The sequence below is a fragment of the Polyodon spathula genome, chromosome 7, assembly GCF_017654505.1.
Source record: "Polyodon spathula isolate WHYD16114869_AA chromosome 7, ASM1765450v1, whole genome shotgun sequence".
Taxonomy (NCBI): Eukaryota; Metazoa; Chordata; class Actinopteri; order Acipenseriformes; family Polyodontidae; genus Polyodon; species Polyodon spathula.
Window position 1 is genome coordinate 4030446 of NC_054540.1, and position 26071 is coordinate 4056516.

Genomic DNA, 26071 nt, shown 5'->3' on the forward strand with positions numbered 1-26071 from the left:
TCGTAATGAGTGTGCCAGGAACAGTGATTGTTAATCTTGCTGTGCAATGCTGTATCTCGCATAAGGCTCAGCACTGCAGGCAGACCTGTAGGAGTGGCATCTACAGTAAGGCTTTACAATACAATTTCTCACCTGTTCCTGTCAGAGCATCAGCAGCACTGTCACTGCCTCCTGTTCTACTGTGCTAGAAAATATTTTGCTATTTGCTTATGCTTTTTTGAATGTATGTATTTTTATAATTTTTAAAAATATATAATCATTCACTTCTTGTTCTAATGACAGTTGTAGTAGACTGCAGGATTAAACAAAAGCAAGAAAAAACAAAAAATAAAACATTTTTAGTAAAAGAAAGACATACATACAGGTATACATTTTTGCTGCTGCATTTCACCCTGCCAGCGTCTTGTAGGTCAAAGCATGCAACTGGTTGAAAGCAAAGCAGCCAGTAGGAGAAGCAGCTGTTGGTTATTGACAGTAAGAAAATGTATAGTACTATTTTAGGTACAATTACTTTAGTACAAATGTGTCGCCCAGTGCAACTGTGCCAAAACTCTAGAGCAGTCAGTATGCTGTGTTTTGTTAAGCTTTGCAATTTGACCTGCAGGTTTAGGGAACCCTATTAAATACTAACGCTATTAACTACACTATTACTGTAACCCTATTAACTACTATACGCTGGCTGTTTTTTTATTGGCCCAGGTTTATTCTGTTCGGTAATAACTAGCATTGTATTTAATAATTCAAGTAAGGCTTCAATACAAATAAGAAACGTTGTCTAGTAGTATGTTTCAGCTCATGCTTTTATCAGTGCGCTACTCTTTTAAAATGTGTTGGAAATTCTTGTATAGTTTTCCTTTCCCAATTGCACTGCAGTACAGTATATCTTTGCACTGTACTGTGCCTTGGGGAAACTCAGAGCAGACACACTGCTTTATGTTTTTGCTGCCTTTGTATTGAGTGTCTGTCTGCCCTTTCAGCCCGCTGAAACACTGGCTCATTGGCACAGCACACTTCAGGGCCCTGGTGTGTCTGCCCATCTGCTGCAGATGGCTGAGGGTCGCAGGACATGTCAGCACAGGTGTCCAGGGTGGGCACAGAGCAGGCAAGCTGCATGTGGCTTCAACATGTTTTTGTAGGGAGTCTTGTTGAGTGTCTATTGTTTAAGTGTGTATCTCGCACATGTGTATTCAAAATCCCAAACCATTTCCAATTGCATTATTATTTGTGAACTGTCGTAAAGGGGCATGGTGTCAGGAACATGAATGCTCTCAGTACATTCCCACACTAAAATAGCTCCAAAAATCGAAACTGAAGTACAGTGCTTTTCATTAGGAGACTGTAAAGGACTGTGATGTGCTAAATTGAACCCAGCATTTGTGAAAGGCACAACGATAATGATTCAGCATTCATGTAGGCTACATGTAGATGTGTGGAGAGCATGCAGGAATACAGTTTTCTGAATGAATATGGTAAATTGTATGTGACATACATACTTGAAAGTACTGTAAAAAGGGGTATTTTGTGAATGTGCATTGTTTATCGTTTACTGTACATTTCAAATAAAATATGTTAAACTGATGGTTCAGTGTTTTCATATTGAAATAAAATAAATTGTTTGCCTGAATGAAGTGAAGGACTTAGGACTGTAGCACTGTGCATTTTGTTACTGGTACAGTAATATTTTATAATAAGACTAGGGATCACAGATCACCAACCCGCTTAAGTGTATACTCTGTTTAAGTGTATAAATATTCATGAAAAATAGGTTATACATTTAAATGTGTTAAATATTGACTGCATCAATATTTAATTAGCAGAACATTGATTAAAAAAAAAAAAAGAAATTACTAACTTTTACGAGATGTTTGTAATAATAATAATAATAATAATAATAATAATAATAATAATAATAAAGCAAAGGTGTCCTTTAGTCCATGTTACAGGTTAGCACTGCTGACGGTGACAGGAATAGCGCAAAAGCAGCATTACAGTGAATCTGAATTTGTTACTTGCTTTGATCTGGACAGGAAATTAGCAGAACATACTTCCAGGACGTGGAATTAAGGCTCACATTCAAATAATTGTGTGTTTCAGTTGGAAGGACATGGCTGCTTTCCGCATTACAGTAGAGTGTTTATTCAGCTGTGTACAGATTAATATTCGTGCTGGAAGACTGAGCTGCACGCAAAATAATAGTCTGTGACACAATTCACCATTCAGGTCAATAGTCCACTTTATTTAAACAGATCTCTTTACATTGGCCTTAGTAGTTCCTTCCACAAAGACGCACCATGATAGTATCGAAATCGGAGCATCTAAAACATGGAATCATCAGAGAGACGTGTACATTTTGAAAATGGATGTTTTACTGCCATACAGTGCGGATCACAACAGGCTTTGTTTAATAAAAAATAAATGAATTGATATGAATTCTGTAATTGTGGAGTGTTAGTTGCATTCAGTTGAAGAATATTCTCTGTTGAATGCAACTCAGTTGAATAGTCTCTTGTTTTTTACGGTAAGTAAACAGATGCCAGAAAATCTGGTTAAAATCCTCAAGCATATTGCAAGTCCTGCTTTCTCTAGGATAAAATAAATCGCTACATGTGCTGTACCCAAAATTTTACTTTTACTACAATATTATAATTTGCAGCAACATCCTTAGCAGCAGTTGCTATCCCATGTGTATCCCACTGGCTTCTGGTGATGCAGTGATGTCATCAGTTTTTGTGTAGAATGTGCCTCTGCTGTATGGGGAAAGCCCTGCAAGGATTGTGTCAAGAAGAAAGTTTCTTGTGCATACAGTACACAGTTTTCTGCTGAGTCATTGACCCTTCTAACCCTGTTACTGTAGCTGTCAGGCAGTTTTTAATCCCTGGATAATACCAGTTTCTATAAGGGTACATTTCGAAACTTAAAAGAAACCTTACCTGAACCATGCATAGCCATCATTTCAGATCGGCTAGTCACCCACACAAAGATAGCGCTCACAGGAGTGCAACGATGTGGCCTTTCCACTCTCGGTGCCAAATATTGTGTAATCCCCTATCTAGCAATAACAAACACTTAAAAAGGTTCACAGCTCCACTGGGTCAGAGGAAATACCTGAAAGCTGTTTGCATCTGGCATCCTCAAGGCAGTAGGGTGAGCGAGTTGAGAATTTACCATAAAAATGTTCTGTAGCAATTACATGAGGCAGACTAAGGCACCCTACTTGTTTTGAATGGTCATTACATAATGCACACAGTAGCTTCCCTTTTGCATTAGGCTATCGATACTGGTATAGGTATAATTAGACCCTTGTTCTTAGGATTAATTATTCATAGGGGCATAGACAGTTCTATGCAAGATCCCCTGGGTTTTGGGGAGCTGCAGTACTGCTGCCTTGAGTTACTGGGGTTTAATGTTTCTAGAGTGACTGAAGCACATGTGCCGCTGTGGGGAATAACAAGACTACTGACAGCAGTTTATGATGCTGCACTGCCATAGCATGGGTAGAAATAAGACTCCTATTGCATAGCAGTTGCACCCATTCCAGGTTTTACTACGAGCTTGATTAGCCACAGTGAAGAGGTGACAAGCTCAGGTGCAACTTATTAAACTCACGGTAAAATCAGGAATGGATAAAGCTGCTATTAAGTGAGAGTCTTATTTCCATCCCTGCATAGGGAAAGCGAAGGATCAGAACTGTACTCCAGACTTTCCCACCCCCCCAACTTCATGTTACAGTATGTACTATCCAAGTTTCAACTCTTTACTATGCCAAAGTGGTAAAGATAAGGAGTAGTAGAAGTAACACTAGCTGTACTTGTATTACTAGATCGTCCCTTTTCCTCTTTGGTGTTGTTGACCTCCTCAAATGTAATGTGTAGATTATTTTGAGAACCATTGACTGCTGTACCAGCTCTACTGTAGGCACAGAGCAGTGACAACTTGTGTACAAGATATAAGAAAGTGAAACAAGGTAATGCTGTGAGTTTTTGACCTATGGTACAGCTTGTGTAACTATATAAATACAATATTTTAAAATGATTTATTTGTATTGTGCTTAAGTACTTATGTTGTAATGCTTATACAACCATTTAAACAAAGCAGGTACAGTAACACTTACTCTCACAACCAAAGAGTTCATCCCATTCATTCGACCCTTGATTTGATCAATCCAGTGCTCTGACTGAGATCCTGTTGTCAGTGTTGTAATAAATGGGACCCCTTAGTGCAGCTGTGCTGGTTGTACAGAACCTGCCTGGGAGGGTTGTTTGTGGTGGAAGGGGGCTTGTCATTCAGCCTAAAGAGTCTACAGTGAAAGGTTGGTTTGTTAAAGCCTGGCCATTTTAAAGTGATTGTAAGCTAACAAAATATTGACTGCCGTGCTTTCAACCAGTAACATGCATTGACCCAGAAGACACCTGCTCGGGTGAAATGACACAGGAAGTGCAAGTGTTACAGATTTCCTGCGTGTAAGACATGGAAACTGGGAACTTTCTTTAACCCAGTGTAGCACAAGCGGTCATGTTTTAACCCCTTAAGGTACACAAGGAGTTGAGCGGTTCTTCAAACAGTTTCTTCTTAAAATACTTTTGAGAGTGACTCAATTTAGAAGACCAGATCTAAGCTGTCAGTAAATTTGTAATCCTGTTTTGTGCATTCGCTGCTGAGCGACAGGCAGGAGATCGAGACAGAGGTTGAATTTGATATGCCCCGCAGGCGAACAGGATTTATTTAAATATCAACACACTGAGCAGCTCATGTGACACTACCAGCAATAGTGGAGCACATGCAACACAGCATATGAAAACTGTGGTAATATCAACAATCTCTGAACTAATCTTATCTGTTGAATGATGAACTAACGTTGCTAAAGAGATTGATCATGGCGGATATGCAACAGATTACTGTACATAAATGAGTTTTAAAATGTGTTTCTTTCACAACTCCCCTTTTTATATCTGTTTCTAATGGAAGTGTAAAACGGGTAAAATGTGTGCATTTATTATGTTGGATGTCATTCCTTTAAAGATTTAACTGAAGCTTGACTGCTTTAAACAAATAAGGAAAGCCTGAAGCTCTTGTATTAGTTTGCTGTGTACATTAAAGGGCCTTCGAGTCTTCGGAACAGCTGTCATGAAAGTTTCACATTCCAGATGTCTCAATTTGGCCTCGTAATAAAGTCCTCCTTTCTTGATGGCCTCTTGTGTTCACTTACTGCGGCAGAACGCCTTTCTTGGTAGAACATTGTTAATGGGTTTTGCCGTTCAGATTTGTTCTGTTTGTTTTTAAATTTTATTCGTCACTGGTGATGCATACTGTATTCCCAGCCTCAAGGATAACATTGTGGAGACCCCTGTATGTCTGTCCATCAGTCTTTATCACACATTAGAGTTCTGCATATATACAGTATATTGAGAACTCCATTGTTATGAACCTTAATAGAACTTTAGTTATTGAGTGTTTCAAACAGCTGCATGGAGTCGTGATGAATCATAAGTCCAAGCAGTTGTTTTTTCACTTGTTTAATTTTGAATGGTAAATGAGCCCAATCAACAGCAAAGACCCTGCCCTGATTGTCAGCACCTGGTTTCAGTGGAGAGCTTAAAGGATACATGTCACGAAGACGGCTGTTGTGAGTGACGTCAGACCAGAATACAATGTGCAATACTTGCGCCTAAATACAAATATACATTTTAAACACTCGTGTTACACAGACCCGTTTATATGTACCAATGACTATACACCAACATTAACACACAACACAAAATACACACGGGGGCGGGCACTTTGCCACAATGCATAAGGACCTTTTTGTTATATTATATTACATGTTCCCAAGTGTTGCTACAACTGTTTACGTAAGGTGTGTGTATTGTTTTATTTATTTTTTTTTTTTTTACATTTTGACCACTTTTTTAAACTTTTAAATTGCATTCTCTGCCTCAAGATGGCTTCCCATGTACCTGCATGGACCTCTCAGAACTACATTTCCCATCATCCTCCTGTTCCCATATGTAACTGAGATGGATTTACCAGTGAGTTCTGAGAGGTCCGTGCGGGTACGTGGGAAGCCATCTTGAGACAGGAAATGCAATTTAAAAGTGTTAAAGTGGTCAAAATGTAAATAAATAAATAAGTAAGTAAATAAAACAATACACACACCTTATGTAAACAGTTGTAGCAACATGTAACATGATAAAAGAAAAAGGCCCTTATGTACCCTTTAGTCAGAGTAATTGAATAATAGCTTTGTGCAGCACGAGAGGAGAGCACAACAGCAATCTTCTGAGAAGGGCAGTCAGGGCTCTTCTGAGCCCAGGAGACAGAGTCTGGTAGACTTAGGCTGACAGTAAAACCTGGGGTGGATCAAACTGCTATGCAATCATTGAGTACAATCTTCATTTAAGTCCTATTTAAGCAAAAGATACAGTATGTTGTAGATGTAGAGGATCATCTGGTCCAGGGGTTTCAAATAAGGGTGGAAGATGAGCTGAAGGTTATTTGTTTACTTGACATTTGGCTGGTCTTGTGACATGTCAAATGCCTTATCTTGCACTAAAGGTGTGAGAAGAGGTTTTTGAGAAGTGTTGTGCCTGTTTCAGCAGATCAGCTAGATCAGTTAGTATTTTGCTTACTGCATCTTCCTCTTTGAACGGCAACTGTTTGAAATATTGAATAAATATACTAAAACATGAACTTTACAGTCCTAAATTAACCAGCGCATGTAGCTACTGTACAGAGGGTCCTCATAATCGCGTAATGAGCACACAGCACATGGAAAGTAGAAAGATACTTACAATCCAAATGCCTGGAGGCTAGTAAAGCTTGCTAATTATTGGTGTATCGTGTTACCCATGTGGAGTGTGTCAGCCAGCCAGACTGACAGACAGACAGATCGGCATGCTGGTGTCCATTTTTTGACTGAGGACCCTAAAAAATAAAAGCTTTGTGTAATAAATGTGACTGAATGGACATTAGATTGTGCTCGCATGCAGTCAATATAAAAACTACTATCCAGCCTCTGACAGTACAGTAGCTTCTCTGTGCAGTAACTGAAAACAATGGCAGACATGCAGTGTGGCCTCCCTTCACGCTGTCGGATTTGGACTCTCGTAACTGTGCCACTGCTGTCTCGTTGAAAGGAGGAACAATGCTGAAGTGCTGCGGAAGTAAAATGGTGATGACAGTGACCTTGAAGAGAAGCAAAGAGGGTTTGAATTTGAACATCCATGCATCTGTGAACCAAGTTTCTGTGCACGGCATTAGGGTTTACCAATCAGGATTAACCCTTCCCTTCCACTACAAATCTGTCCTGTGAAAACACACACAAATTATATCTGTATTTTATCGTATGTGTGTGGGTGGTCCAAAGCATAATTATATATCATACATCAATAGCCAGCTCCTGACATCACCAGCCTCCTGTTTCAATAGGGAATTCAAGACATAGCGTTACAATGTTTCCACAAGTGCATTCGACATAACTACTGAACTTTAAACATGAGTGACTCCAGGTGAAATGTAGAAATCAATAAATACATCTCTGTTCATTTTGAACTTGGAGAAACAGGATGGATAATTATGGCTCTGGGTGGGTAATGAATAATTTTGTTGTACAGTATTTTTTCCCCTGTAATACAGCAAGTAGCACAAAAGTACAGGATTGCAGGTCTTCTGTTCCTGTATTGTGATGTATTGACTACAAGAGCTAACTACATTATCACTGAATAATAGTGAAGGGAAACTACGGGATAGAATGCAAAGTGTATTCAGTGACATCTGGGAACCGTTCACCTCTAAAATATTAATGCTTCATTTCTAAGGTTTCCTACTTTGACCACTGTGCTGTGAAATCCCACTCCAGTCTCTGTTATCTCATCATCGCTAATATCATCGTACATCCTCCACCATATGATGTTCAGTTAAAGGGCAGGCAATGTGCAGCTGATTCAGTTCTGGTATTTCATTTTTTTTTTTTATCTAAGAGGGAAGAGACCTCTACCGTTTTGTCTCTATACAACAATACAGTCGGGTTGACTTTATCTCCCACTAAAACCCAGACTGGCTCTAACTGCAATGCAATGGGAGACACTGGTACATATTGTGAAGCCATTTATTTAAAATGTATGACTCCTATAAATCATGCATAAAAAGATATGGAAAATGTATGTTTTTTCTGTATTTGCAGATAAATGCTTATTGTCAAATGTTAAATATGAATGTATTAAAAACATACTTCTTACACAAACTGTTATGTGTTTCTGGTTTCAAATATTTTAATGGATATTGTGTATTTCTTTTCAAAGGAAACTACAAAGACATACCCATTATGATGTGTTGAACTGTCAAGTCTGCTACACAAGCATCACACTACAGTGCTTGAGCTATACCAGAGGAGAAATTGTCCAGCAACGTTTCACAGAATGGTATGTAATTAATTTTTAAATTTAATTTAATTTACCAAAAGCGCTGTTCCTAACATTGGTAATAAAAAAGAATGTCTGTACAAATATCTTGAGCAAAGGAGCTGCAGTACTGAAGCTGCTGGCATAGAACCCATATTTTGTACTCCCTAGCTCTTCACTTTTGGAGATTAACCTTTGGGCTTGTGAAAATCAATTCTCTTTATTCAGTTACAGTAGGTTATGTCCGTTGTATACAGTGTCTGATTTGTTTTTAGTTTCAGAATTATATTAACAGAAAGATTTATTATTACAAAGGATTGAAAGTGCTTGCTTAACTTGCAACACATGCTTTCCTGTTGAAAGTACAGTAATCGCTAACCCTATAAATAACCCTATACTGTAGCTAACATTGAATCATTGTGTATATGTGCTTATTTTAAAGTGTCGCCAATATTGACAACTGTTGACTGTTTCATGAATATGTTTACTCATGATCAATACAGTTTCAAAGGAAAAGTCACATTTCAATTTGGGGGCATTAACAGTTATGATATTAATTGCAGTACAGTGTTCTTGACTTTTGTCAGTGACATGCACAGAGCAGTATGCCTAAAGAAGTGGAGTTTCATTTAATTTGTACTGCAGCTTCTGTCTGTTACCTGGGGATGAATTCATGCAGTATGCACAGGGTCAAGTGCAGTCACAGCAGTGTTTTCTTTTTGATCAATAAGTGATGACGTTTTATATAGCTTGAAGTATTGATCGGATTGCAATACATTTTTTTTTTTTTTTTAATTAATCAGCTAGGTACAAACTTGGTTCCTATTACATTTGAAGTAAATCCGTTTTTTGCAAATAGGTCAAAATGGCCTCTGTTTTCGCCTTCCTTAAAATGACCTGCTAAAGATACACATATATTGGACAGGAGTTCATTGTGCAAACGGTTCTATTGTTTGGGAGGTGTTGATGGGTTTATATACTACATTTACTGAAATATACACAAGCCATTTTAAATATTATTTTTTTTCATTTTACTTTCATATTCAGTGCCTTGCGAAAGTATTCAGACCCTCTCCCAGTTTCACATTTTGTTGCTTTAAAGCTTGCAGTCATGACACTTTGAAGTAGGAATTAATATGTGTTATATACACAACCTACTCCACGCATTCAAAGCACAAACAAAAAGAAAGAAGTAAAAAGATAATTAATATGAAATAAAAATGGAAGTCATGATTGCATAAGTATTCAAACCCTTTGCTGTGTCAAACCTCATGAAAACAGAGCGGCCACTCACTGTGGTTTGTGGCCCCTTTAAAAGCAGACCCAGACACTGAAAAGAAATATGAAGAGGGCTTATGCACTATTTTTAATAAACAGACAAAAATGAAACAAAAACCTAGCTCCACTTTGGAGTGCTGACTATACACATCAGGAACCTATTCTAACACGCCAGACAGCTAAGCTGTTTACCGACTAACAAAACACACAGTTTTGATTTAACCCACAAAGTAAATAGGTTTTACACACTGCCTTTTTTGTATGACTGAATACACTCCCAGTCGGGCTGTCCACACAACAGCCTTGAACAGACTGGCTGCTTTCTTTTTAAACCCTGCACCTGGCTCTAATTTACAATTATGCCCAGGTGCGGGTGATAATTCCACAGTTAACGTGCATTTGCACATTGTTTTATCAGGGAAAAATCTGACCCTCTCCCTGCTATCTTACAGTAACTTAATTCAGGTGCACAAAATGACCTTAACGAGCCACAAAATTAGTTGAATGGCCTCTGTCTGTGTGCAATATTAGTGGTTCTCATGATTTCAGAAAAAAAACACCTGTCTCTGTGAGGTTCTTTGGTCAGGTAGTGAATTTCAAGCAAAGACTCAACCATGAAGACCAAGGAGCTTTCAAAGCAAGTCAGGGATAAAGTCATTGAAAAGCACAGATCAATAGAAGGGTACAAGAAAATATCAAAGTCTCTGAATATTCCTTTGAGCACAGTCTACTCAATCATCAAGAAATGGAAGGTGCATTGTACCACCGTCCCTCCAAACTGAGCAGCCAGGCAAGGAGGAAACTGGTGAGGGATGCCACTGTGAGGCCAACGACAACTTTGGAGTTCAATGGCTGAGATGGGTGAAAATGTGCATCAGTCAACACTATCCAGAACACTTCACAAAAGTAATCTGTATGGCAGGGTGGCAAGAAGGAAGTCCTTACAAAAAATAAGCCATCTCAAAGCCTGCATGGAGTTTCAACAAAGCAATTGAGTGATCCTGCAAAAATGTGGCAAAAGGTGTTGTGGTCAGACGAGAGCAAATTGGAACTTTTTGGTCTAAATGCCAAGCATTACGTTTGGCGCAGACCCAACACAGCACATCTCCCAGTCAAAACCATCCCTACAGTCAAGCATGGTGGTGGCAGCATCATGTCATGGGGATGCTTCTCCTCAGCAGGGACTGGAAAGCTTGTTAGGATTGAAGAAAAAATGGGTGGAGCAAAGTACAGGACATTTTGGAGGAAAACCTGCCTCAGTCTGCTAAAGACTTAAAACTGAGGCGAAAATTCTCCTGTCAGCAGGACAACGATCCAAAGCACAAGGCCAGAGTTACACTGGAGTAGCTTAAGAATGACGGGTCTGAATACTTACGCAATCAACATATTTCATTTTTTTCTCTTTAGTTTTTGCTGACATTTACTGTAACTTATTTTGGAGAACTACATAGCCAGTCATAACAAAACATTCTTTAGCACCAGTTATTGAGGGTATCACAGTGTGGGTACATGGAAGCACCCTATCTGTGAGCCTTGTATTTTCACATGCACAAACTGTGGTTGTAGGTCATGGTAATCTGCTTTTCTAATGATACTTAAAGATCTGTTTTTTTAATTCTGTACTTATGTCCTTGCTGGTGGACGTGTGATACAGCCCCGCTTAATAACAGAGCTGTTTGAATAATTCCTTGTTTCTCTATGATTTTTTATTTTCCCCCCAGAACTCGAGCAAGGTGTCAGATTGAAAGTAGGGGATCCTAAAGACCTTGCTTCATCCAAAAGGCAGGTATGGCAACAAAAACTGCATTCTCTCATTCTTCATTTAAGACTTTGCAGGGCTCCCCAACTTTGCTTTGGATAGCGGGGTCCACCTATAATAGTTTTAACTCAAACACCTTTTATACAGGTCCCAGACAGCCTGTAATCGTATCACACAGTATAGGGAAGGAATGCATCTGTGTGTAATTGTATCTGGTTTACAATGACCTATTTGAAAAGGGATACAATCATTATGGTTTACTCTAATTGAAAAAGTTAAACGTTTAACCTTCCTCTGTTAAAATAATCTCCCTGTAGGTATACCCTACTTCAACAGTGGTGTGTGTGCACATTCTAACTGCACTGCAGTTCTAGGTGGCTAGAAAAAAAATCAGTTAATAGAAAGGCGGTAAGTGGTTATGTGGCACAGTGGCTAAACACAAAAGTCCCCATCTGTCTGCGCTTAACAGTAGCTTAGATCACTAGAAAATGTTGCATTTCATCAGCTGCTGTCACCATTAAAAGTAGAACTAAGTTTCTGGTTCTGTAAAAAACAAAACAAAAGAAAAAAAATGTATTTAGTACCGAGCAACTCTGAAAACCTTGTAAGGCTATTGCAATACATAAGAATGCCTGTGACAAGGACATAAGAAAGTTAATGAGCAATACAAGTCCATTCAGCCCATCTGTGTTTCTCCAGTTCCTAGTATCTGGTTTATTTTAAAACTTTGTCTAGTGGGGTGTTAAAGGTTCTCAGTGATTCAGCACCAGCAGCATGGCTAGGCAATCCGCTCAGTCCTCACCACTCTCTATGTGAAGAAATGTCTCCTTCCCTCTGTCCTAAGTCTATCTCCACTTTATTTCCAACTGTGTCCTCTGGTCCTGGTTTCTGTGCCGAAGTGCTTCAGTCAAGTCCCAGCTAATTCTTTAATGCATGCTGTTCCCTCCTCGCTCTCGCAGGGATCTGTATGATGCGTTTTATGCAATGGCAAGCGACTCCCTTGAAGGCTTTCATGAAGTTAACCTGGCTTCCCCCACCACCCCAGACCTGCGCACGGAGTCCGAGGCTCGGCACCTCAAGCAGCCCGGCGCTGCGGCGATCCTGTACCGCACTCACCCGTCTGTGAGCTCCAGCCCTGGCCCTCCCAACACCCTGGACGCGACACAGCTGCCCACCCAGCCTGTGTACTCCACACCCAGGCACCTGAGCAACAACGAGGCCTTCAATGGCAGGTAAGCAGCTGCACAGAGCTGCAGTGTACGTAAAGTTTTATATTAATATACTAGTGTGAAGAAGGCGCTGGCTGAAACGTTGGTCTGCTTGACTTCTTTTCTCAGAGTTGCAGTGGGACACATAACAACACACATCTAACTAAAATACAAAACAAAATAACTCCCTCTCTATAATGTACATATAGTGAAGCAAAAATATAACTTTCCGTGAATTGACCAAGCATAAAGCACCATGTAATCAACACTATATCTTTTACAAAAAAAAAAAAAAAAAGTAACATTCCCACTCGTGGATCATTTTAATTAGTAGTTTTTAAACTATAGATAACCTGGCTAAACAGTGGTCGGGAGTTCAATTTGAAGCGACAGACAAGCAAACCAAGAGCGAGAAGGAGAGCAGGTCAGGTGAGGGCAAGAGGGAATGGGCTCACCCCAGGTTCGGCTGCTGGAGAGGGGCTGAAGCGTCTCGTCTCCCGGAGAAAGCTACAGCTCCTCTCGTAGCAAAAAGTAAATGCATTAGGAAAGATAACCACGTAATAAGCCTATTTATTTAGTTATAAAACGAATGCTGAATAAGATGACTGTGTTATAAAGTGCCAGCGCTGCTTTTCTTCAGTTCAGATACTGTATCAAAAGGGAGAGACAGAAATGGAAGTTAAATTGAGAAGTTGTACAGTTACAGTTATAGTTTGAACACCGGTACTGTATTTACTGTAGAAATATTGCATGAATTACTAGTATAGGGAATTGAGGGACATGCTGTAGGAACGAGGTGCATTGTAACTGAAAACCTTATAGTGAGGGAGCACTGTATAGCCTTTTTTTCCAGAACATTTTGCTTAGCCGTTTGTCAGGGAAACTGTGTACTCCACTTGTTTACAAAACACTGCAGTGTTTACAAGACACATTACTTTATCTTTGATGTATCCCAGCAACATATTTTTAAACATAGTCCTGATTGTTTTGATATTTTGTGATAAGTGAATGCATTTTTACTTAACTTCTGCAAGGGGGCATTTGCCAGACGAAAGTGAATTTCTCTTATTCATATTGGGATGAAACTTTGTATCCAGTTCAACTTCTCAATCCTGCAACAGTGCTCGTTTTACTGTTCTCACTAAACACCGCTCAAAGCTCAATGCCACTATCCCTGCTGTAGTACAACTTTTTAAAGTGATTTCTTTATTTATCTCCCTCTGTTTGTCTGAAATATTCATTGTCGTCTCCTGAAAGAGTTAACTCTTTGAGAGCAGGGCTCGAGTGTCAGCAGGAAGCGTTTCATCAGTAAACAGTGGACTTTTAAACCGGTGTCTTTAATTAGTGTCATCTATTCCAGTACTGAGCAATAACAGAATGTCTGACCTCAGAAAGCAATGGGAGTCCAGTGTCTAGCTGCTGTATGACACACATTTTTATATAAACATACAGTACATGTGCCTTCACAGGTTCTGACCCCCACCCGCGCACAAAGCACACTGTGATCTACAGACATTCTTTTAGTATAAACCCTCACCAAAGCTTTCATGTTGCAGTGTCCTGGCAGTGGATGCACAGATCGCTGTGCCCTGCTCTTCCTCCAGCTCCCGGCATCACGTCTCCCAGAACGAGCCTGCGCGCCTGGAGGCAGATTTCCTCGATGATGGCCTGGGAGATCGCGGGGGTGAGGAGAGCGGGGATGTCTTTGGGCTGAGCACAGACAGCCTGTCTCACCTGAGGAGCCCCTCTGTTATGGAAGTAAGAGAAAAAGGTTATGAGAGATTGAAGGAGGAGCTTACTAAAGCACAAAGGGTAAGCTAAATTACTTGGCGACTTGTGGAAGGGTTTCACTTTTTTTTTTTTCACCCCCTAATTTTGAAGTATTACAACTGCAGATTTATCATTGTATATTATATGTGTTCGTTTAAAATGCAAAAACTGGTGAGATGTTGGCTAAGCAGGACTGAAGGACAGGTGATGGATCCAGGGAGCGCTGTTGTAGGTTTTATCACCTTAATGACAGACTCATTTGAACAGAGACTGGAGTAAAATAATCAAGAGACCAAGTGTTCCTAATGGTGACTATTTTTAGATTGAAAATGTTCAAATCCACAAGGCCATATAAACACTGTTCTAAATGTGTTGCGAAACAGCTTGTCTAATTGACTTGGCAACATATTTTCAAAGCATCTGCTCAAATGTTTAATGAACTCGATGTCATTTTGCCTTCAGTGCTGTAGACATGGAGCACTGTTACTGATTTAATATTAAAAATAGTTATAATAAACTACCATTTATCAGCTTAATACACCAGCTAAATCGCGTTGTTCTCAAAATGGAAAAAGACTGAGGACCAGCCAGCAAGGATATTCCAGTCTAGCTAAGTTGGGGAGACATATTAGACCCCAGCTGCACTCATTAAAGTGCTTTGTGATTGATACAGAGATGATTAACCGGAGTTCCTCGCCCCCTACGTCTCCTGGTTTAATGCTGTCCAGTATAGGGGGTGTCTGGCACGTGGTCTGCACACTGTGTGCTGCGCTGTGATATGATACAGCACACAGGCATAGGGGTGTGATCACACCTAAAGGAAAAGTTCAAACTGACCCAGCTGTAAATGTATGATTTGGCCTGATGGGAAGGAGCTTAAGTGTTTGTTGGTTTGCATTTGATACACTCCTGTGGACTGTAGGTAAATACTGTTGGGTCAGCGGAGTGACTTTGGACCTCCAGAGTGGTGCTGCGTCACTCATTTATCACATTTGTTGAATCATCTTCTTTTGAAATTGGAGAACTATTCTTTTGGACACCTGCAGGGATACTGACTGGTTAGGGTGTTTTCCTTTCTGCTTTGAGGAGGTAATAAGCACATGTTTTGGATTTGTGCTGAATGTCCCTTGTGGAGACTAGCTAAGAAGACCTGTGTGGGTTTGTGGGGGTGTGTGTCTTCAACCCACTTCAAATGTATCTTCCATCCTTACATGCAGGGCTTCATATTCTGAACAGTATTTCAAAGTGTCTGTTCATGGTGGCTTATGAGACTACATTTTTTTTAGCTATTCACTGAACCCACTTTTTATGTGGTGGTGTTTTTTTTATTTTTATTTATTTTTTATTCACAGACATACTATCTACAAATTGAGACCTATTTTATTAGTTTCAGCTCAAAGGAATGGCATTCATAGACAGGGTCTCCTTTTCCGTAAGTTGACCGAACAGTAAGCATAGCATGTAAGGATAGCAAAGGTAATTTATAGCTTGACGTGTTTGTCAGTTGACTGAGTTTTCTTTCAGAGGAAGTATCTATGTGCTATTTGATTAATACGCACTACAAACCCTCAAGTATGTCTTGTGAACAGTATGGGAAAGGAGTGGATTGTTTGCACTTTCTTGTTTATTTGCTCAGGGCTGATCGAAAGTAAGCGCTTCCCCATAGTTACTGTACTTGCAGGTGCTGTGCCAGCTTAAAGAGGTGCCAGAATTGTAGTTGTGAACTGAAGCCTCTAGGGTTGAAAGATGGGCAGAGTGGGCAGTTGTTTTTATTGATCACTGTTTAGGGTTATTTGTGCTTCCTGATTGCAGAACAATCATGTCTCTGTGACCTTTCAGCTCTGTGGCCCTGCCTTCTCTGCAGTATAATTAAAATTAGAGTAACATATTTAATTTAAACCTATAAAAGGATCTTTAGGTGCAGTACAGAAGCAAATTGAGACAATTTCAAGATCAAGTTGCAGGTGATTTTCTTTTTTTTTTTTTTTTTTTTTTTAAACTTTATTTTTCTTCTAAAATCTGAGCATACAGACAAAGGTAAAATCTATAAGAAGTTGCCTTTTGAATGTTTCAGCAAATGCCTTCATCTGTGTAAGGTACAAAGGAGCCATATTCATGGAGCACTATTGTGACACTACAGTATTTGTGAAACAGATGTATGCTACAATAATGCATTTCCAATGCAGTTCAATAAGGGCTTCTTTTACAAGGTTAGGGGGTTTGAGAACAGACCCCATATATAAAATATATGAGCATTGCCCTCCCTGGATCAATGCTGAACATCAGTGCAAAATATAACCTACAAACCAGGCTGGATTTTATACAGTAACGTCCGAATTGTGTTAACACAAGGCACTATGAAAATAGTAACCTAGCTTATACTATGCAGCATGAGTATATATACCTTTTTAAAATTTTGGCATAGAAATAAGGCGTTTTCCTTTTATTTTTATTTTATTTTATTTTTAAGGACCTTAAGTTAAAAGACGAAGAATGTGAAAGACTATCTAAAGTAAGGGACCAGCTTGGGCAAGAACTGGAAGAGCTCACAGCTAGCCTGTTTGAGGTTTGTTTGGATTCTTCATCAAAATGCAGCACTGAGTTTGTGTACACTAGCAGCTGCAGTGCCAAAGTCTTACCTGTACTTGCTTCTTTAATCAATTGCTTGGCTTTTTCTTCCTAGCTTAACTTTTTCTTGTTTCTTTTAAATGTATCATGTAAAAAAGGCACAAAGGTTTTTATTTTTATTTTGCTTTTTTCTGGGCAAGCTTCAACATGGTTTGTTTGATTGTAGAGGTGAATGAGGAAGGAAAAGCGGTTTTGAGAGTGAAATGTTAAGTAAAGTGTTTGGTGCTCCCACAGGAAGCCCACAAGATGGTGCGAGAAGCGAACATCAAGCAGGCCACTGCGGAGAAGCAGTTAAAGGAAGCACAGGGGAAGGTGAGAGGAATTCCAGCAAAGCGGTGTCTGCGTTGGTAATGTAGGGGACTTCATTGAGACAGCAGTCAGGTTAAACCAGGTGGTGTTCTGCTAAGTCTGCTCTGAACTGATCGCAATTCTCATCGCAGCATGAATGAGTCTGCAGGGTTACTAAGAGGAGATGTTCACTATAAGGGAGGAACAGTTTATTTAACATCCGATCATTTAAATAATACTTAAATGAAAGTAGTTCTGAAACACAGGACTGGATGCAGGGCTAATGTGAGTTTTACACCATGAGTTAATATTGTTTTTAATATTGTTAATATTGTTCTTTTTTCCAGATTGATGTTCTGCAGGCTGAAGTAGCTGCTTTGAAAACGCTGGTCCTCTCCACTTCCCCCACCTCTCCCTGTAAAGACCTCTCGCTCGGTGGAAAGACTCAGTTTAAGAAAGGGCACTCTCGGAACAAGAGCACCAGCAGCGCCATGCTGGGCAGCCAGCAGGAACTGAGCATGATGCAGCCCATTGTGAGGGACTGCAGAGAGGTGAGCTTGAAATTCACCCAAGGGCTCCTCCTATTCAGGGGAAACGAAGGGCCACTGTGATTTGTTCTTTGAAAGAAGATAAATAGTATATTATAATATATATATATATATATATATTTATATTATATATATATATAGATATATATATATATAGATATATAATATAATATAATATATATCATAAACCCCCGGGTTGATTTTCTGCATTTTTGTACATTTTTCACATTGAATTTGGTCAGATCTTTTTGTGGGTTGTAATAGTGTATAGTAGTATATAGAGGGAGTCTGAGTCACCAAAGTTTGGTGCTTCTTTCATTTTTTTAGTGTGCAAGGTAATCAAACATGCAATCTTCAGGTGTGAAAAAGTTATTGCCCCCCCTAATTAACCCAACCCAATTAAAGGGATAATTAGGGTGAGCTGTTTGAATACTTTGGCTAACAATCAGGCCTGATTTGGGCCAGCCCTGCCCAATATAAATCTGACTAACATTGGCCCTTACCATCAGAGTGAAATTGTCAGCACACTGGTTCTAGAGGCCCATCATACCACAATCAAAAGAAATTCCTGAAGACCTCTGGAAAAAGTTGTTGATACCTAACAGTCTGGAAAGGGTTACAATGCCATTTCTAAGGCTCTGGGGCTCCACCAAACCACACCAGAGCCATATTGTCCAAATGGATAAAGTTGGGGACAGTAGTGAATCTTCCCAGGAGCGGCTGTCCAGCCAAATTCTCTCTTAAGAGCAAGGCGTAAAATCGTCCAGGAAGTCACAAAGAACCTTAGAACAACATCCAGGAATCTGCAGGCCTCTCTCGCCTCTGCTAAGATCAGTGTTCATGACTCCACTATCAGAAAGACACTGGGCAAAAATGGGATTCATGGCAGAGTAGCAAGGCGAAAACCACTGCTCACTAAGAAGAACATGAATGCTCGTCTCAAGTTTGCTAAAAAGCACCTGGATGATCCTCAAAAGTTCTGGAGCAATGATCTATGGACAGATGAGTCAAAAGTGGAACTTTTTGGCCAACATGGGCCCCGTTATGTCTGGGGAAAACCAAACGCTGCATTCCACAGTAAGAACTTCATATCAACAGTCAAGAGTGGTGGTGGTAGTGTCATGATTTGGGGATGCTTTGCTTCATCAGGACCTGGCTGACTTGCCATCATTGAAGGAACCATGAATTCTGCTGTTCATCAGAGAATTCTACAGGAGAATGTCAAGCCATCCATCCGTGAGCTGAAGCTGAAGTGCAGCTGGGTCATGCAGCAAGACAATGATCCAAAACACACAAGCAAGTCTACATCAGAATGGTTGAAGAACAAGAAATTTAAAGTTTTGGAATAGCTTAGTGAAAGTCCAGACCTAAACCCCACTGAGATGTTGCAGCAGGACCTGAAACGAGCAGTTTATATTCTCAAACCCACAAATGTCACTGAGTTGAAGCAGTTCTGCATGAAGGAGTGGGCCTCCACTCCACGGCCCTGTGAGAGACTGACCAATAACTACAGGAAGCGTTTGGTTGCAGTTATTGCTGCTAAAGGTGGCGTAACCAGTTATTAAGGGGGCGATTACTTTTTCACACGGGGGCATTGGATGTTGGATAACTTTATTAAATAAATGAAATAAGTATCAAAATTTGGTGTTATTTGTTCACTCAGGGTCCCTTTTATCTAATATTAGATTTTGGTTGAAGGTCTGATAACATTCAGTGTCAAATATGCAAAAATGCAGAAAATCAGACAGGACAAATACATTTTCATGGTACTGTGTGTGTGTGTGTGTGTGTGTGTGTGTGTGTGTGTGTGTGTGTGTATATATATATATATATATATATATATATATATATATATACTATATAACTGTATATATACACACACACACACACACACAGTGCCTATGGAAAGCCTACACCCCCTTGAACTTTTCATATTTTGCTGTCAGTGCCTCAGTTTCATGTATTTAAATGAGGATTTTTTTACAGTTATCTACTTATCTACATCCATACTCCTACACTGTTGAGGGGAAAATAAGTTTTTATTGAGAAAAAAAAAATTAAAAATACAAAACTGAAAGATCATGATTGGATAAGTCTTTTCCCCTCTCAGTTAATAGTTGGTGGAAGTACCTTTGGCAGCAATTACAGCTGTGAGTCTGTTGGGATAGGTCTCTGCCAACTTTGCACACCTAGATTTGACAATATTTGACCATTCTTCTTTGGGGAGCATTGATGGACAGCAGTCTTCAAGTCATGCCACAAATTTTCGATTGGATTTAGGTCGGGGCTCTGACTGGGCCACTCAAGGACATTTACCTTTTTGTTCCTTAGCCACTAAGGTTCACAAAGGTGAACTTTCAGCATGACAACATCCCGGTTTGAGCTTTCTTGCCGAGGGCAGCAGGTTTTCCTCAAGGACTTTTCTGTACTTTGCTTCATTCATTTTCCCTTCTATCCCGACAAGTGCCCCAGTCCCTGCCGATGAGAAACATCCCCATAACATGGTGCTGCCACCACCATGCTTCACAGTAGGGATGGTGTTCTTTGGGTGATGCACTGTGTTGGGTTTGTGCCAAACATAACGCTTTGAATTTAGGCCAAAAAGTTCCGTTTTAGTTTTGTCAGACCACAAAACCTTTTGCCACATGGCTACAGAATCTCCTGAGTAAGTGTAAAAATGAAAGTGTAAACTTTCTATAGGCAGTGTGCGTGTGCGTGTGCGTGTGTGTGTGCGTGTGCGTGTGCTTGTGTGCGTGTGTGTGTGTGTGTGTCTATATATATATATATGTATCCGTATTCCTTTGAATTTAAGACACAGTTCAAATTTCCTACTCTCAATTTGAGGAAAAAATAAAATATCAAATAAATAATAATTTACAAAGATACAACCTCAGTTACACATATGGAGGCAGTTTACGGCCGTCTACTGTCACACAGAGCATTACTCACACCTGTTTTTCTCCCAGCTTGTGAACTGTGGTATTATAAGTGATTAGAAACATTTTTTGGTGAGAGTGGAGTTATTCAGTATGGTTCTAATTTCAATTACTGAGATAAAGTAGACAGTAAAAAGTCTGTTAATGTACTCCCTGCCTGGGAATTTCTATTGCATTCCACATACTGAAGCTGGGAGTGTTGCTACTGAATGTATTCTTGCATACCAGGTTGACGCAACTTGACTGGGTTTAGCAGCTTGGGGGAGTCACTCAGCAGTTTTAGTCTCGGCTCCACCCAGCTGTTGTTCACCACCTTGCACCTGTTCCATCGTATCACATTATATGAAAACTGTGAGTTTGTGTACAGTCAGCAAGAACTACTCTGTGTGCCTGATGACTGTGTACATTCTGTACAGGTACTCCTGGCTCTATGGTTGCTTATTTAATATCTTCCCTTAGGCATTGTAATGAACTGCTGGTTTGCTTCTATTGTAATGCAGTTAACTGTCAAAGTCCACGTGCTCACATTGAACACCCGCAGAACATGACACGTCATGAAAAGCTGCATAACTGTGCAAGATCTGAAATAAAGCATCAATATTATGATGGGGTTACTGCTGAGGAAAGTGTTATATTGAGGTGTGTAGAGTAAATCTTGCACGAAGGCCAAAGGTAGGCGTCCTCTTCTTATATTTCATAGATTAATGGGCCTTCAGTAGTAATACGTGGACTTTGATTGTTTACTTAATTGAATTACAATAGAGGCACAGCAACATTGCAATGCTGAGCTGAAGATATGAAATAACAAAGTAGCCATGACTAATGTAACAGCTGCAGTTAGCTTGCCTTTGACAAGGTATCAAAAGTATACAAAAGTTTACGTTAAATTAATTCAGGTACTTTTAAGAAATAAATAAAAATAAATAAATAATAATAATTAAAATTAAAAAAAAATCACCCTCCCAAATGAAATGATCATTTCAATAAACCACAATACCCAACAACCAAAGATGAAGAGGTTACAAGCTTGTATGTTATTACATGGCTTTTCTTATATATAAGTGAGCCATTAAAACAGTGTTTGCTTTAAATATTCAGTCTTACCCATGAAACTGCCTTATACTTTATAGGGGTGGGAATAATTGGTTTTAATATGAGTTTGATTAGCCACAGAATATAGGTAACAAGCTCAGGTGTGTCTAATTAAACTGGTAGTTAACCAGGATTATGCAGTGAGAGTCTTCATTCCAGCCCTGCTTTATGCTATTGTAAGAGTAGTAAACAGACTTTCCCCAATGTTGGAAAATTCTGTAAGATAAAGACTAAGAATTTTATTTTGAAAATGTTTTTGCAAAAAACTGGAGCCTGGATAACGGTGTAGTGTTTGATGTGTTTACTGTTCTGTTTTGCTCTATTAGTAATTTGTTTGTCAGCTGTCTGTCTGTCTTTGTTTGCTTTTCTAGGTGGATTTGCTGCTTTTCAGCGAATTTAAAGCCTGGAAAGAGGAGCCCACTTTAGAAAGAACATGCTCCTTTTTAGAACGAATCTATAAAGAAGATATTTACCCCTGTTTAACCTTCTCAAAAAGTGAGGTAAGGCATTCAAATGTTTTATAAAGGTGTACTCAAAGCGGTTTATCAGACTGGCGTATCGAGAGCCGTTCTCTTGTACCCTGGGCGGGGAGGTGCGACAGGGAATTAATTTTCATATGTTATAGCTATATAGAGCTACTGTATTGCTTGAGATGTGCTCTATAGTGACACCTCGTGGCAGGGTTTAAGTACTTGCTCATCTGGCTAACCCATGTTTTTGTGGCATATTAATGTTTAACTGCCATGGGTTTGAGGCACTCATATTGGTCATTTCGGGTTGACGTTTTCATAGAAGATCCTGGCTGTGACCTATGAGAGTTTACCTGCAGTAAGCAAAGGAACAATGCACTTGGGTATTAAGTTAAGTATTCAGAAGAGCACATGCATACAGACATGCATCATACATACACAGAGGATAATATGCCTGCTTATCACAGCTAGCTTTAAAAATATCTAATTCCTGGCAAACTACTCTTCTTTTAGAGCTCTCCTAGCCAGCTGTCCACTGTAACTAGGATTTTCTGATTTACAGCTTTTAAGCAAAGGCTAAGCTGAAGCTTGACAGGCATGTGATGTGACATTTAAATGAGCCTCTGAGGGGAGCTGGATATTCTAGAACCCTTCCTGTCTGGGATAGCTTTACACTTCAAGATCTCTAAAATGCATCAATGTCTTCTGTCAAATAAACCTCTGACCTGGTCTTCTGTGAGAGTGGGATTAGGTGGCATCAGAACTACAAACCAAGCTAAAACACTGGAATCTGAATAACTAGATCTGTGGATCCTGTTCCTTTCCCGGTACTGGTGTTCTGATTTTGTATTTGCATCCTGTGCAGGGAGTACATGTTTAGCTCCACCTGACCTGTGCCTGGTGTACAGTGCGTGGAGGGATCTCTCTAGGTAGGGTCTCACCTCCTCTTGTCTTGCCCTCCTCAGCTGGCGACTGCGATCCTGGAGGCTGTAGAGAACAACACTCTGAGTGTGGAGCCTGTGGGATTCCAGTCCCTACCCGTCGTCAAGGCTGCGGCGGTGGAGTGCGGAGGACCAAAGTGAGTCTTTAGATGAAATGTGATATGATGAAATTAGATGAATTCACATGCTCTGTTGGTTTTCTGTAACCTGATCCAACACAGTTGAAAGGTCACAGCATTGTGTAATTTCTGTTGGACTCGGGCTGTACTCAAAAGGAGCCGGCATCTAGGATTCTACCTGCTCAGATAATGCCAAGTGGATTCTGATGCAGAGAAGGAAAAGGTATCAAATTCAGTATTGGAGCAGCAGAACTCAGAATCAAGGGAAGTAATGTTAAAACTGTACAATGCACTAGTAAGACCTCATCTTGAATATTGTGTGCAGTTCTGGTCACCTCGCTATAAAAAAGAGATTGCTGCTCTAGAAAGAGTGCAAAGAAGAGAGACCAGAATTATTCCGGGCTTAAAAGGCATGTCATATGCAGACAGGCTAAAAGAATTGAATCTGTTCAGTCTTGAACAAAGAAGACTACGTGGCGACCTAATTGAAGCATTCAAAATCCTGAAAGGTATTGACAGTGTTGACCCAAGGGACTTTTTCAGCCTGAAAAAAAAGAAACAAGGACCAGGGGTCACAAATGGAGATTAGACAAAGGGGCATTCAGAACAGAAAATAGGAGGCACTTTTTTACACAGAGAATTGTGAGGCTCCCCAGTAATGTTGTTGAAGCTGACACCCTGGGATCCTTCAAGAAGCTGCTTGATGAGATTTTGGGATCAATAAGCTACTAACAACCAAACGAGCAAGATGGGCCGAATGGCCTCCTCTCGTTTGTAAACTTTCTTATGTTCTTATGACTCATTGTTAACATCATCATAAAGTAAAAGGGGGGAATAATAATAGCTTGATATTTGAAGCTGCTCGCCCTTTAATAATAATATAAAAGGAGGAGGATCTTAATAATGTCGCCCTTTAATTCTGCAATAAAAACTGAGTGCTGTTTGGATTATTAAATACCCCCCTTGTTGGAACAGTGCATGTTTGTGTGTGAAAGGACTGGCATGTCACTGCTGGGAGGGTGAATCTGGAGAAGTATATTCTGGTATAACACTATAACACAATTTTTGTTCCTGGGTAGTAAGTGTTATTTCCTAATTGCTTATGCCTCGAAAGTATAGAAAATGGCTATTATTCCCCACAAACTTTGCTTTTGTGACCAGGACAGGTAAATTTCAAAATATCACTATTTCCAATGAGAAAACAGGCAAATTTGTCTTTTCGTTCACATAGTCAGAAAAAAACAACATATGAATCCAAATTAACATGTATTTATACTAAAGTAATACAAAAATGACTACAAAAGATTTAGAAGTGAGTAGTTTTTCGAGATTTACGATTATACTGTAAATTTACAATTAGGAAATAACACTTACTACCCAGGAACAAAAAAATATATATATATTGTTACACAGTGTAATTAGTGAAATAAACCCCACTGCCTTCTAATAGCGCAATACTCCTGCTTCATAGATCATAGTTAGAATATTGGATTTGCATAATAAAATATGCCTGCCTGTTATTCATAATTCAGAAATGACAACTCCACCTTATTTTTGCATTCATTTGGCACAAGATGCACAGTTTCACTTGTCTTTGTCTGTGACGTGCAGAGTGAAAACAAGTCCAATACTCCTAACACAGGGCCTGCTCCACATGTCCGTTTCCATGTCAGCACTGCAGCCTGTTTTCACACCGCCTCTCTTGTTCCAGCTCTCATCAGGGTTTGCGTGGCTGCTCTTTCATTATTTTTCATTACTTTTTCTTATGTTTTTTTCCTTTCCTTGGTGGTGTAGTGGCCTGAGATGTGAAATTCTAACTTAAGACAATCTCTAAAACCCTTCCACCAGCTTGCCTGTTTTTTTAAACTGCTGGTCTTGTACACCTGACAATGCTTGCAGTATTTATAGGGGACTGCGGTTCCAAATGAGGGATTTCTAAACTTTACCCAGTCTCGGAATATTTTTATATGGGAGAGACTTTTGATCGGGTGATTTGTAGGTTACTTTTGTCAAAAGGGGTGTGTGTGTCTGTGTGTCTGTGTGTGTGTGTCTGTGTGTGTGTGTGTATAGCAGTCGGATCTGATGGTCTGTAGAATAATCCCTGACAACTACACTGTAAAGCGAGCAGTAATGTGTCTATAGCACCATCTGCTGGATGATCATGACAACCTTGCTGCACTCCTAGTTCCAGCACTCTTGAGATGGTCTGATTTGAGAGAAAATGAATCCTTTCTTTAATCTTCTGCCGGACTGTTCCAATCTTCCTCTGTCTCTCTCTCTTGGGTTTCAGAAAAGACTGCCGAAATGCACTGGGGTAAAATGCAGGCAACTGGTCCTTTTTTTATTTCTTTTTTTTTTAATTCTTTGAGTACAGTTTTTATTTAGTTTTGAATATGAATGTGAATCCAGCATCATGCTTGGAACCCTTTACAAAGTGTCACTGAAATAAGTTGCTGTGTTTTGTTACGACAGTCCAGGAGTGTATTGGAAGATGGCGTGGGGACAGTAGCTTAATCAGATGAGTGATTTAGAGATGATACATTATTTAAAGAATAAAAAAAACATAAAATACTAACAAGACACCACAGAAATGTTAACCCCACCCCCTTAAATATACCTGGACCACTCCAATTGGGCT

General features: G+C 39.7%; 1 protein-coding gene across 4 annotated transcripts in view; it reads left to right on the plus strand.

The window, feature by feature from the left end:
- Window positions 1-26071, plus strand: part of LOC121318023 (rab-3A-interacting protein-like) — a 32279-nt gene that overhangs the window by 4457 nt on the left and 1751 nt on the right. For 2 of the 4 annotated variants that reach the window (XM_041254210.1, XM_041254207.1), the window contains exons 2-10: window positions 8298-8417; window positions 11396-11460; window positions 12393-12665; window positions 14198-14453; window positions 16882-16977; window positions 17274-17351; window positions 17675-17878; window positions 22275-22403; window positions 23339-23451. In XM_041254210.1, the coding sequence (XP_041110144.1) occupies window positions 12418-12665; window positions 14198-14453; window positions 16882-16977; window positions 17274-17351; window positions 17675-17878; window positions 22275-22403; window positions 23339-23451 (1124 nt within the window). In that variant the 5' untranslated portion in view covers window positions 8298-8417; window positions 11396-11460; window positions 12393-12417. Of the gene's footprint in view, window positions 1-7814; window positions 7950-8297; window positions 8418-11395; window positions 11461-12392; window positions 12666-14197; window positions 14454-16881; window positions 16978-17273; window positions 17352-17674; window positions 17879-22274; window positions 22404-23338; window positions 23452-26071 lie in introns of all 4 variants that reach the window. The other 2 variants (XM_041254208.1, XM_041254209.1) reach the window with 2 other exon arrangements.